Raw genomic sequence first — 13178 nt, forward strand, 5'->3', positions numbered from 1 at the left:
TCATTGTAAATAAGAGTTTGTTCTTAACTGACTTGCCTAGTTAAATAAAGGTAAAATGAATAAGTAAAATAATTTGACAACTTGGAACAGCGCATCATGCCGTTCAGACTGACACATTTTCAATATCTCGAACAGCCTCTAGTCAGTCACAGATTCAAAGACTAGCGGCAAATAAACTTGAACAAAGCTGAATCAGGAAATGAATGTCCACCCCCCCCCCCCCCCCCCCCCATTGCTATTCAATGAAGATCCCGCCTTCATTCCGCTTTGATCAACCTTTTTTTTGCCTCTGTGTGTGAATCTAGGTCACCAATGGGCTACTTTTGTTTTTATAGAAGAGCCAGTACTCTATAACTCCTAAAATTAGAAGTGCCTTTACGGCGTTCCGGACAGCTCCGGCCCAAATCAAGCACTACATAATACCATGCTTCCACGCACACACCGCATGCTCTGCAACAAAATCAATGAGAGTCAAGAATGTTTCCAAATGTGTCCGACTTTAAATACGCAAAACAAAATGTTCATAGGATGTTACATATTTTGTCATTGTTTCAGGCAATTATCTGCTTTCACTGACTTCAATGCGGTATTGGGTAGAAGGCTTAGTACCATGGACCTAATTAAAAAGGTAATTGTTGCCATTCATATCCTATCAAAAGTGTCATACCACAACATGCTGTCGTATTAAAACCACACAACTTGCATTGTTGTTTTGGTTAAATCATACAAAGGATGCGTTCCGTCCGGTTGTGGATACGCATGATGGCAACTTTTAGTGGTTACAGAGAACAGTTCATATTTATTTATCCAGTCTTTTGTCCCGAGTTGGAACTCAAACCGCGAAAGCACCCGGTCCGTATAATTATCCAACAAAATAATGGTAGCGGTTCATCTGTACCCTGTTTTTTTTGTGACTCACTTCAGCCGAAGCGTGCCAGGGGTAGTCAGGGCCAGCGGAGGCACGCGCTGCCCTCATTAGAATTACAATAGATGAGCGCAAAGGATGAGCAACAGTTTGCAAATCTGCCCACTGTCCCTGTAGATCCCCGCAACAGCAAGCACACCCAGTCTACTGACACACGCGCCCCATTAAAACATTAGATTGTAGGCTACAGATAATGTCGCTGTTGTATGGAATTTATGGTTCTTGTTCTTCCTTTACGTTTTTATTTGCGCATTTCAATTATCATTGTAATACTGCATGAATAAGGAAATGTTCTACGCTAATGTTATTAAACTACACTCCCCTCGTCTGATTTAGTTAGTTATTCCATTGCATTAGCCTGCATTGAGGTTTGGATAGAACGACCGACTGGGGAACTGTTCATGTTATCACAGAGAGCATATGGCGAACACACTCCACTTGACTGGAAGCCACTCGAGGGTCATCGGCACCATTACAGATACATAAACAGATAGGGGGGTAGCCTAGTGGTTAGAGCGTTGGACTACAGCGTTGCAAGATCGAATCCCCGAGTTGACAAGGTAACAATCTCTCGTTCTGCCCCTGAACAAGGCAGTGTTCCTAGGCCGTCATTGATAACAATAATTTGTTCTTAACTTTCATAGTTTAAAAAATATACCTACCAAAATCGGTATAACACAGATTCTATAGGCCTACCTGCTATGTGGAGTTGAAAGCAAATCACATTTTATTGGTCACATACACATATGTACAGTGCTTTAGGAAAGTATTCAGACCCTTTGACTTTTCCAATATTTAAGTTACAGCCTTACTCTAAAATTGATTGAGTACATTTTATCCCTCATCAATCTACACACAATAGCCCATAATAACAAAGCAAAAACTGGTTTTTAGAAAATGTGGCACATAAATTAAAACAGAAATACCTTATTTTCAGACCCTTTGCTATGCGAATTGAAATTGAGCTCAGATGCATCCTGTTTCCATTGATCATCCTTGATGTTTCTACAACTCGATTGGAGTCCACCTGTGGTAAATTCTATTGATTGGACATGATTTGGAAAGGCACACACCTGTCTATATGAGGTCCCACAGTTGACAGTGCATGTCAGAGCAAAAACCAAGCCATGAGGTTGAAGGAATTGTCCGTAGAGCTCCGAGACAGGATTGTGTTGAGTCACAGATCTGGGGAAGGGTACCAAAACATTTCTGCAGCATTGAAGGTCACCGGGAAAACAGTGGCCTCCATCAGTCTTAAATGGAAGAAGTTTAGAACCACCAAGACTCTTCCTAGAGCCCGCCGCCTAGCCAAACTGAGCAATCGGGGGAAAAGAGCCTTGGTCAGGGAGGTGACCAAGGACCAAGAATCCGATGGTCACTCTAACGGAGTTCCTCTGGAGATGGGAGAACCTTCCAGAAAGACAACAATCTGCAGATAAGAATGGGAGCAACTTCCACTATGGGGTGTTGTGTGTAGATTGAGGGAGCAATTTTAAAAATCTATTTTAGAATAGGGCTGTAATTTAATTTTTGGGGGGATAAGTCCAGGGGTCTGAATACTTCCTGAATGCACTGTATGTGTATTTATGTGGGGGGTGTATGGACAATATATGGATAGAATATGTAGTACATATAAAGGAATAGGGTAAGCACAGCAATAGTTCAATATGATAGGCCTTGACTAGAATACAGTATATACATATGAAGTGGGAAAAACAGGATGTAAACATTATTTAAAGGGACCAGTGTTCCATGACTATGTACATAGGGTAGTAGCCTCTAAGGTGCAAGGTCAAGTAACCGGGGGATAGCCATCTAGTGACACCAACTACATTTCAGGACAGGGTACTGCGCAGGGGCCGGCTATTGTTGACTATTTAACTGTCTGATGGCCTTGAGATAGAAGCTGTTTTTCAGTCTCTCGGTCCCAGCTTTGCTGCACCTGTACTGACCTAATGAGGGACAGGGTTCATTCATATTGGCTGATATCATGCTCATCGCCTGCATGCATGCGCGTAGGCCTAATTTGTATCTGAATTTATAGGCCTACATTTGTAATTAAACAAAAGTGGAATGGATTGGTCCACCTTTCATGATTGTAGGCTACTTACTCTGCCCGGACCCGAGCATCATGATATATGGCTGATTTGCATGGGTCCTTTCATTAGCTGTGCTGTTGTGTAGGATAGGCTACCTCCTAATATGTCCAGTCAAAAACATTGCTATTTACACAGTGAAAGTGCCTACCTATGGAAATGATTAACTTTGTCCTGACATTGGGTGCTCATTACCTGATTATTATGCATCGAAGACGTAGTGTAGCCAGCCTATGGAAGGAGAAGGTGGGTTGCATAGCCAGCTGTAGTCATGACCCCCCCTCCAGTGCTACACCTCTGAATCTTTCGATTGCACAATAAATTATCTCCCTCAAGTTTGTCGGCATGAGGACACGCGACATTTCCCCATCGGTAAAGTGTATTCAACATTGCATGTATCCAGTCCTTTAAATTTACTACATATTGAAATCAATGTCTCATCAAACGGTCTGTTTTTTTCAATCACACGAGTTTAGGTTCGCTGTCTTCGCAATCAAGGTGCGCAGTTCTTTCACCTGGGATAGGCCTATAGCCTATTTCTTCACATTTTCATTCAGCTTTGTGGCTGAAGCATCCATAGAGCCTTACATTTAAATGGGTTTGCAGTGCGTTATATTACCCTATCCAATTTGGTGACAAAGCACATCGTAAACAGTCCCCAAATTGCAGCCAAGTCTCCACAGCCTTTGACACACTCCCCCTCCTGCGCGCCCGCACCCTCCCCACTCTGATACTGGAAGGAGGTATAAAATCCCTGGCGCACGCTCCACCACACGCAACTAAAGGTAGAAAGGAGTCCAGAGTGCAACTGCTCCGCGGAGCAAAATGATTTTATTTTCGTTGTGAGCTCAATTTCTATTAAGTATTGTCTGAAGACCAAACATCTCACAAGAAGTGCGCTCTATTTCGCACGTGATTTTTTTTCTTCTTGTTTTGGGATACAAGACATTTTTCCTCTATTGGATATCTGGCGCTGTCTGCTATACTTTCATAGCAGAAGAAGAAACACTTCCCGCAATGGCTCATTTGTTATTCACGTGTTTTTTGGCGTTGATATCAACGCAACTGGTGAGTACACATGCAGTATTCATAGTTATGTTACGTGTTGGTAACTTGTGCAATTGCGCTTTTTACCCGCTAATATGTACTTAATCTTTCTTGTAGGTCGAGTCGTCCGGTGTGTTTGAGTTGAAAGTACACTCCTTCAGTAGTACCCGAAATGTCTGCAAACGGTTTAGGGACTGCCAGATATTCTTCCGAGTCTGTCTTAAACATTCCCAAGATGTCATCTCACCTGAGCCACCCTGCACATATGGCATGGGACTGACCGAAATCTTCAGTGCTGACCAGAGCTCCATCTCCAGTAGCGCACCCATCAGAGTGCCTTTCCATTTCAAGTGGCCGGTGAGTAGCCTACTGTACACATACTCAATATACCATAGAGCTGATGGGAAATTAAAGGTCCAATGCAGCCGTTTTTCTCACTATCAAATCATTTTCTGGTAACAATTAAGTACCTTACTGTGATTGTTTTCAAATAAATTGTCAAAAAGAAATAAAACTAGCTTCTTAGTATAAAGAGCAATTTCGCAAGTGAAAATTGTGCTAGGACTGACTGGGAGTAGGGAACGCTCTCTTATTTGTCTATTAACTAATTGACCACCTGGTGATGTCACCAGGCAGGCCAAAACAGGCTGATATTTCAGGCAGTCTTTACCTCTTACCCTAAAAGGGCATTATCGTAATTTTCATAATTTCACTGTATTATTCCAACACGGTATGGAAATATATTTAAAACACAGGAAATCACTGCTCTGGGCCTTTAATGGTTAATGCCAGGTGGTACATTTCATAGATTGGGTAATGTCATGAAGCTTTTCATGAAGAGTTTTCACTTTATATAATCTCGCCTCCTTACAGCTTTTTGACAAAGTATATATTTTTCCTGTGTGGATTGAAGGGTACATTCTCGCTTATTGTTGAAGCCTGGAACGCAGAGTCCTCGGACGGCCAGTCCACAGGTAGGTAGCCTTCAGTGCCCACTCCCACGAGGCCGTGGAAAGTGACTTTAATATTCCTCTAATAGTGATTCCCAGCACAAGCGTTTGAGTTATAAAGCACGTTTTACATATTTATAAAAATGCGGTAACATTTAATTAGATATATTTTTTAAAGCTATTACCTCACAAGATTGGATTTTAGGAATGCATTTTATTTTTAATCTGCTTAGTGTCTCTCTCTCTTTAATAGAAAACCAGAATAACTTGATCAGCCGCTTGGCCACCCGTAGAAGACTAGACATTGGCGAGGATTGGTCACAGGATGTGCATTTTGAAGAGCAAAGTGAACTTCGTTATTCTTACCACGTTGTCTGCGATGAACACTACCACGGTGACAGCTGCTCAGACTACTGCCGTCCCCGTGACGACCCATTCGGACACTACACTTGTGATGCCGCGAGCGCCAGAATGTGCCTGTCGGGTTGGAAAGGAGAATATTGCTCAGAATGTAAGTGTACAGAAGGACTACAACGTTTTTTAAATGATGAGGGCAATTCTTATTCTATTTTTTTTACCGGCTGTTATTCAGATTAATATACCGATATATATATATATATATATAGATAGATAGATAGCCATAAAATGCTTGTATTTTTCATCTCAGAAATGACTGTTTTTTGCGCCACTGATTTGTGCTGGATGTGCACAGCGCGTGTAATTTCAAATCTTGAAATAGTTAATTCCGACATTTCAACGACATCTCCTGGTGAAAAAAAAAGCTTCTGTCGAATAATCTCAAATATAGAGTTTGTCTGTATCTTTTGTTCGGGCCAACAATGGAGCTGAGTTTATGGTTTAGGGACACGCGTCGGAATTAATGTGCGCTCCCTTGCATGAAAAAATATGGCATGTGTTCCTTTTGTGTGTGTACCAGCTGCGTAGTTTAGTACTTAACAAATACTTGATGTGTCTGAGCCCAGTGAAGGGGGATTGTTTTGTGATCCGAAAGGGGCACACTCATTCTAATTTTCTCTCTATCTCCAAAGCCATCTGCTCGTCTGGCTGCAATGAGAAGCACGGTTATTGTGAGGCCCCAGGCGAGTGCAAGTGCCGCCTCGGGTGGCAGGGACCCCTCTGCGACGAGTGCGTCCGCTATCCTGGCTGCTTGCATGGCACCTGCGGCCAGCCGTGGCAGTGCGACTGTAAAGAGGGCTGGGGAGGACTGTTCTGCAACCAGGACCTCAACTACTGCACCAACCACAAGCCCTGCACTAACGATGCTCCCTGCACCAACACAGGCCAGGGCAGCTACACCTGTACATGCAGGCCAGGCTTCAGTGGCAACAATTGTGAGATCGAAACCAACGAGTGTGACAGCAACCCCTGCAAGAATGGAGGCAGCTGCGATGTAAGTTCTGCCATAACTGCTGCATTCTATTTATCTCTCAGGATTAAAAGCTACTACTCAGTCTTTAATTGTCCTCTATGAAACGCTAACATATATATATTTTATTTATTTATATTGTATTTATTTATATTTCCAGGATCTGGAGAATGACTACACCTGCACATGCCCCCAAGGCTTCTACGGGAAGAACTGTGAGATCAGTGCGATGACCTGTGCCGACGGGCCCTGCTTCAACGGTGGCACCTGCATGCAGCAGGTGACCGGTGGTTACTCCTGCCGCTGTCCTGCCGGCTACATGGGCTCCAACTGCGAGAAGAAGATTGACCGCTGCAGCAATGGCCCCTGTGCTAACGGTAAGAATTCCCCCAACAGCACAACCACTGACTGGGTGAGGGAAACCTACCAGGACTTCTGATTATGATGGAGCACTGGCGACCCGTCATTCAGGGCAGGTGGTGCTCTTTTGAGCCCCACATTTTTAGCAAAAAAAAATAGCTTTCCTATTTTGCATGTTATTTTGGCATTAATACGTGTCACATACCAGTTTGCAAACAATGTAAGAAATATATCATAGCGTTAATAAAGCCGCATTTCAAACATGGTCTCTTTTTTTTGTTTTCTTGAATAAGGCAGCTACAAAATGCTGGTGTTTCAGCCTAGCTCAGTGCTTTCTGTGGTGGGGCAAGCCAGCAGAAAATACGGAGCGTTGCGCCGTGCGCGATTGGCTCAGTTTTCTGTCACTCATTTGGGACACTACGTCACCGCCAACTCTGAGTGAGCTAGAAAATTCAAGCCCCTTGGTTGCTGTTATAGAGTTATATTAGAAGTGACCATCCAAGAAGGCTCATGGTAATTTGCCAAATATAAAATGACCTCAAATCACATATCTACAGTAGCTTTGATTGGACTGATCATGTCAACATCATACTTTCAAAATTTTAGCTAGTACTCAGCATCATGAATGAAGTTGACAATCTACTGGCAAATCCTTTTTAGTCCTTGTCATATGAAGATAAATAATTAAGAGAATTGACCATTGGACATAAATATTACACAAGTTAGAAATCGCACATTCAACAATGAGTGGTTTGGAAGGAATCAGTGGCTAACTGCAAGCATTGCAAAGCAATCATTAGCCTGCTATTTAGTGGAGTGGCTGTGTGGTCCCAAGTCTAAGATTAAGGGTCTCTTTTTCTAGTTTAAAATGATAAACATTCAACATTGGCCATGCTGTCAATGAAGCATGATTTCTGCCGCGCTCAAAATAACTTAACTCGGAACGGCAAAATCTGACTTTGGTGAGTTCAAGACAACTGGGAACTCGGGGGGGGGGGGGGGACAAGGACAAGCTACGACTGGGAAAATACGTTTTTAACTTTCATCCAACTCGGAATTGTACATTTGGATCACTGACATCATCATGATTCCCCCCCCGAGTTCCCAGTTGTCTTGAAAGCACCATAAATTCAGAGAATGCCAGACTTTGATGACAAAATTTGCCCACAAAGGACCGCCGCGCCATCTTCCTGTTCAACAGAGCACAGCACAACAAGGTGAGTCAAAAAATGTCTTGTATGCTGCTGCATAAATTGTGATATGTATACTGTAGCTAAGAAAGTAATATTTAGAGTATGTTGTGTAGTAAGATGTCAGTATCCCATGTGCCTCACCCTAATAATTTGGTCTATATTCAGCTTAATTTCACCCACCAACTGTTCTGACTTGGTGGTGCACATCTAGCCTATAACCTGTTTTTGAGAAACGTAATCATCGAATATTGTAAGAGCTTTCATTCTGTTTATTATGCCCCCTTTATTTATCCTACGGTTCTGACTTGGTGTACAGGGAGAACACTGTAAGAATGGCCCATGTTCTGAATTCTGTCGCTGTACATTTCAAAAGTACTGAACAAATAGTTATATTGACTACGTCCATCCTTGCTGGGTCAGTTAATGTCTTAATCGATAAGATTGCCTCTAAATCGCTCGTGGACCCCTTATGCCATAGTTTGTAGATCTCAGATGTCAGTAGAAACCCCATTTTGTTTAAGCAAGTCTGACATATCAGCTATGTTTTTTAAAAGGCAGTAAATTAGGCTGAATGAATTGTTTTGCTGCCGGACGAGGCTCTGCTGATAGCCAGATGTAGCAGTGGTAAGGTGTTGGACAGATTTATGTAGGCTCTAACAGTTTGTGGAAACCGTTTGTCACTGTTATAGTGCAATTAAGGTATTGTTTAGTGTTGTTGGCTTTGCTGGCATGCATCCCACAATTTATTATTATTTTTTTTTCCTCCACCAAGATTTACATGCTAAAATCGGCACTGTGATGGAGCCGCTCACAAACTCATCTGTCCGTCTAACAACAAAACTCAACCGACCGTGTTGCAGACACATTCTTTGGCAGTGAACCTTTACAAAAACCAATGATGTTTTCCTCTTTGCCCATAAACTCAGTTTTGTTTTGACATGCATCCGGTCCACGCCTAAAATTTAAAAAATGCAGGACAGTCATGGTACAAAAGACGATTGGCTCAGACTGATATAAGGGGTGAGATAAAGCTGTCATTATGAGGTGGAGAAAAACTAGTCTTAGAATGTTGTGGGGTATTATGTCCCCCCCCCCTGGGTCCTCATTAGCTACACTGTAGCTGTACTTAAGCTTGTGCTCATTCGCACATTATCTGTAATCGGCTAAATTCCTTTTGCTATGGGAAACAAATATTCACAGTTCTATTCCAGTCAAAAGTTTGGACACAGCTACTCATTCTAGGATTTTTCTTTATTTTTACAATTTTCTACATTGTTGAATAATAGTGAAGACATCAAAACTATGAAATGACATATAGAATTAGTCACCAAAAAAGTGTTTAAACAAATCAAAATATATTTTATATTTGAGATTCTTCAAATAGTTACCCTTTGCCTCGATGACAGCTTTGCACACTCTTGGCATTCTCTCAACCAGCTTCACCTGGAATGCTTTTCCAACAGTCTTGAAGGAGTTCCCACATATGCTGAGCACTTGTTGGCTGCTTTTCCTTCACTCTGCGGTCCAACTCATACCAAACCATCTCAATTGGGTTGAGGTTGGGTGATTTGTGGAGGCCAGGTAATCTGTTGCAGCACTCATCACTCTCCTTCTTGGTCAAATAGCCCTTACACAGCCTGGAGGTGTGTTGGGTCATTGTCCTGTTGATAACAAATAATAGTCCCACTAAGTGCAAACCAGATGGGATGGCGTATCACTGCAGAATGCTGTGGTAGCCATGCTGGTTAAGTGTGCCTTGAATTCTAAATAAATCAGTGTCACCAGCGAAGCATCATCATACCTCCTCCTCCTCCTCCTCCATGATGGCTTTTGCGATTGCACTTGAAGAAACTTTCTAAGTTCTTGAAATGTTCCAGATTGACTGACCTTAATGTCTTAAAGTAATGATGGACTGTTTGTATTTGCTTATTTGAGCTGTTCTTGCCATAATATGGACTTGGTCTTTAACCAAATAGGGATATCTTCTGTATACCACCCATACCTTGTTTCAACACAACTGATTGGCTCAAACGCATTAAGAAGGAAATAAATTCCACAAATGAAGGCACACCTGTTAATTGAAATGCATTCCAGGTGACTACCTCATGAAGCTGGTTGAGAGAATGCCAAGAGTGTGCAAAGCTGTCAAGGCAAAGGGTGGCTACTTTCAAGAATCTAAAATATATTTTGATTAGTTTAACACTTTTTTTTGGTTACTACTTGATTCCATATGTGTTATTTTGTAGTTTTGATGTCTTCACTATTATTCTACAATATAGTAAAAATAAAGAAAAATCCTTGAATGAGTAAGTGTGTCTACACTTTAGACTGTTACTGTATGTTTGCCTTCCACAAGAAGCTTTGACACTCATACCTGCACTTCAAGTTTTGATAAACATGTTGAGTGTGCAGGGATTTGAACCCCTCGTCTGTCCATCTTTCTAACAGGTGGCCAGTGCCTGGATCTGGGCCACAGTCTGATGTGCCGTTGTCGTCCTGGCTTCACTGGGCCGCGCTGCAAGATCAACAACGATGACTGTGCCCACAACCCCTGCCGCAACGCCGGTACCTGCGTGGATGGCATCAACGACTTTACCTGCATCTGCACTCTGGGCTTCACCGGCAAGGACTGCAGCATCCGTGCCGATGCATGCTCCATCTTCCCCTGCCAGAATGGAGGCACCTGCTACACACACTTCACCGGACCCGTGTGCCAGTGCCCGGCCGGCTTCATGGGATCCTGTTGCGAGTTCAGCCTCAAACCCACTGCCAGGCCCAAGGCAGACGGTTTGCCTGCAGCCTTGGTTGTCTCCTTCGCCCTAGGCCTGGTCACCCTTACCCTGGTGGTGTGTGCTGTTATCGTGGTCCTAAGCCAGATGAGGCATGGGCGGAAGGCCACGGCGTCTTCTGTTCGTAACGACCTGGAGACTTTCAACAACCAGCCCGTAGGTGGTCCCAACCCCCCGTCCAGCCTCCGAGAGAAGGAAGCCTTCCTCATCCCTGGCGGCCATTACAAGGTGTCCAATAAGGATAAAGCGCTGACCTCGGCCCCCGCAGACAAACATGGAGACAAGGCGGCTTACAAGCAGAAGATGGTTGACTACAACATGGCCAAGGAGGAAGACTGTCATGCGAAGAACAAATTTGACCGGTAGGTATGCCTCGCCAAACTCAAATGGTATTGTGCCAATGAAGCTGTGTGTGATCACCAGTGCCCTCGTTGGATGGAATGCTTGTATTTCCTAGTGGACCCTAGCACCAGGGCTTTCTACTAGCAGACATGTTACAACTTGATCTCTCACTATGTAGTGCTCAGGCTTTATCAGATTTTCTTTAACCCTCAACTTTGTATTGGAGATCACAGTTTCTGTTGTATGATTCCATTGCGCCTGTGGAACCAAACATGACCTATTTTCCCCTCTATCTCTTTCAACAGGAAAAAATCAGAAGGCAGCAAGATGGTTCCACCAATGAGCTTCCCTAAAGAAGGCTTGTACCACCCAGTCTTCATCATCCAGACTGAACAGCAAGCTGAACAGTGTGTCTTTGCTACTGAGGTAAGCAGCTCCTCCCATTCAAACTGGTTATCATTAAGAGTTTATGAAGGAAGTTATTGTCAAATCACCTTCAAGATTTGATTGGTAACTCTCTCCATTTTCCCACCTTAGGTTTAACAACAGTATTCTGACACCAGGAGTACCTTGACCAACAAGGGCTTTGCCTGAACATGTTTACAGTCTTTCAAAGACAATTCAAAAGAATTGAAGAGGATATATTAAATCAACATGTATTATTTAATATTTATTCATGCTGCTCATTAAAAATGAACTTTTTCACAACATTGACAATGTTTGGATACAATACGTGAAAAGTGGGGGCTGGAGAGTAGAATGTATGTTCCGGCATCATTTGCACTACATTTTTAAATATAATTTGCTTTCCATTAAAAATGAACAAAAATCAAACTTTCCTCGGAAGAGGGCCAAGGATTCACCAATTACAGAGAAGCAGGACTTTTTACCCTCCTGATGCCTTATCGAAAAGAAAACGACATCTCAAATAATCTAGAGGGACCTTTTTACAATCCATGAATAAGATGCCACTACAATCCACTTGAGAATTGAAAGTAACAGCAAGGACATTTCCGTGACCTCTTCAATTTTTTTTCTGTCAAAGCGGGAAACAATGTTCTAGCTGTCAAAGAACTGAAGATGAAGGTTTACTGGAAGCTTAGATGGACAGTTGGCTATAGATATTGGAGTCTGGAGTGGCCGGGTGTCATATCTAGGCCTTCTGGTCCCTAAACTGGACTCCCTTTCCGTTTTGGAAATGAATCACCAATGTGCCCAATCTCTCAGAGCATTACATATATACTTAGGGAACTCAATCTTATCAGTGCCTGATCTTTAAATAATGCTTTGACTTAGGGAAAAATGGTACTGATCTTACACACTGGCGTTTTTTGTGTTTGATACTCTTTTTTTACAAACACGCTAGAAAGTCTTATTTGAACTGGTTGAAAGTCGTAGTACATGTAAATTGAACACTTTTATTTTCTCAATGCCTTTCAATATACAACTTCCATCTTGTCAAACACCCAATGCTTTATGACATTCCCTTGACCTGAATGAAGTGTATTGTGCATAAAGACTGCTTCCCTGATGACAAAATATCATAGCGTTTTAACCGACAGTGCTGGATCTTTTTTGCAGAATGAAGGACTCCAAAGAGGGGTTGTTCTTTTTCATTTGAAACCAAATAGTTCTATTTTTTAATATTTGTATTATTGTCCTCTTTAATTTAACAATGCAATGTGTACATAACCATGAAATATTATTTGTATTTAATCTGTTTGTACATCATTTGTATTTATGAAGAGAATTGTATATATGTCTATGTTATGTGCTTATTGTCACAAAATCAAAAAAAAATATTTTTTCATAATAAATCAGAAAAAACATTCATGTGTTGTCTTCCACTCGGGTTTGAGGGCTTTGGGCTGCTAGCTTGATGTTTATGGTAAGTAGATGGGACATGGGGCTCAAGTTGATGGGGCCCATTTACTTTTGTTGCTGGGCCCGCTGAACCCGCCTAGATAGCAGGGATGTTGGCCTCCCATAGAAAGGGAATCACGTGGATGGCACTAGCTAGCAGATTGTTGCCTAGGAGGCGGCTGCGGTGCTGTTTGGAGATGCATCATCCAGGGATTAATGTGCCATC

At 42.4% G+C, this 13178-nt stretch overlaps 1 protein-coding gene across 1 annotated transcript; it reads left to right on the top strand.

The window, feature by feature from the left end:
• Window positions 1–3780: 3780 nt before the first annotated feature.
• On the top strand, window positions 3781–12920 carry LOC115163075 (delta-like protein C). The gene is made up of 9 exons (XM_029714665.1): window positions 3781–4089; window positions 4186–4425; window positions 4982–5042; window positions 5272–5529; window positions 6068–6429; window positions 6566–6782; window positions 10407–11109; window positions 11395–11515; window positions 11627–12920. Exons 1-9 carry the CDS (start codon window positions 4039–4041, stop codon window positions 11630–11632), a joined length of 2019 nt encoding a protein of 672 aa, XP_029570525.1. The 5' UTR covers window positions 3781–4038; the 3' UTR covers window positions 11633–12920.
• Window positions 12921–13178: the final 258 nt, after the last annotated feature.

The sequence above is a fragment of the Salmo trutta genome, chromosome 26 (assembly GCF_901001165.1).
Source record: "Salmo trutta chromosome 26, fSalTru1.1, whole genome shotgun sequence".
In the NCBI taxonomy this organism is placed as follows: Eukaryota; Metazoa; Chordata; class Actinopteri; order Salmoniformes; family Salmonidae; genus Salmo; species Salmo trutta.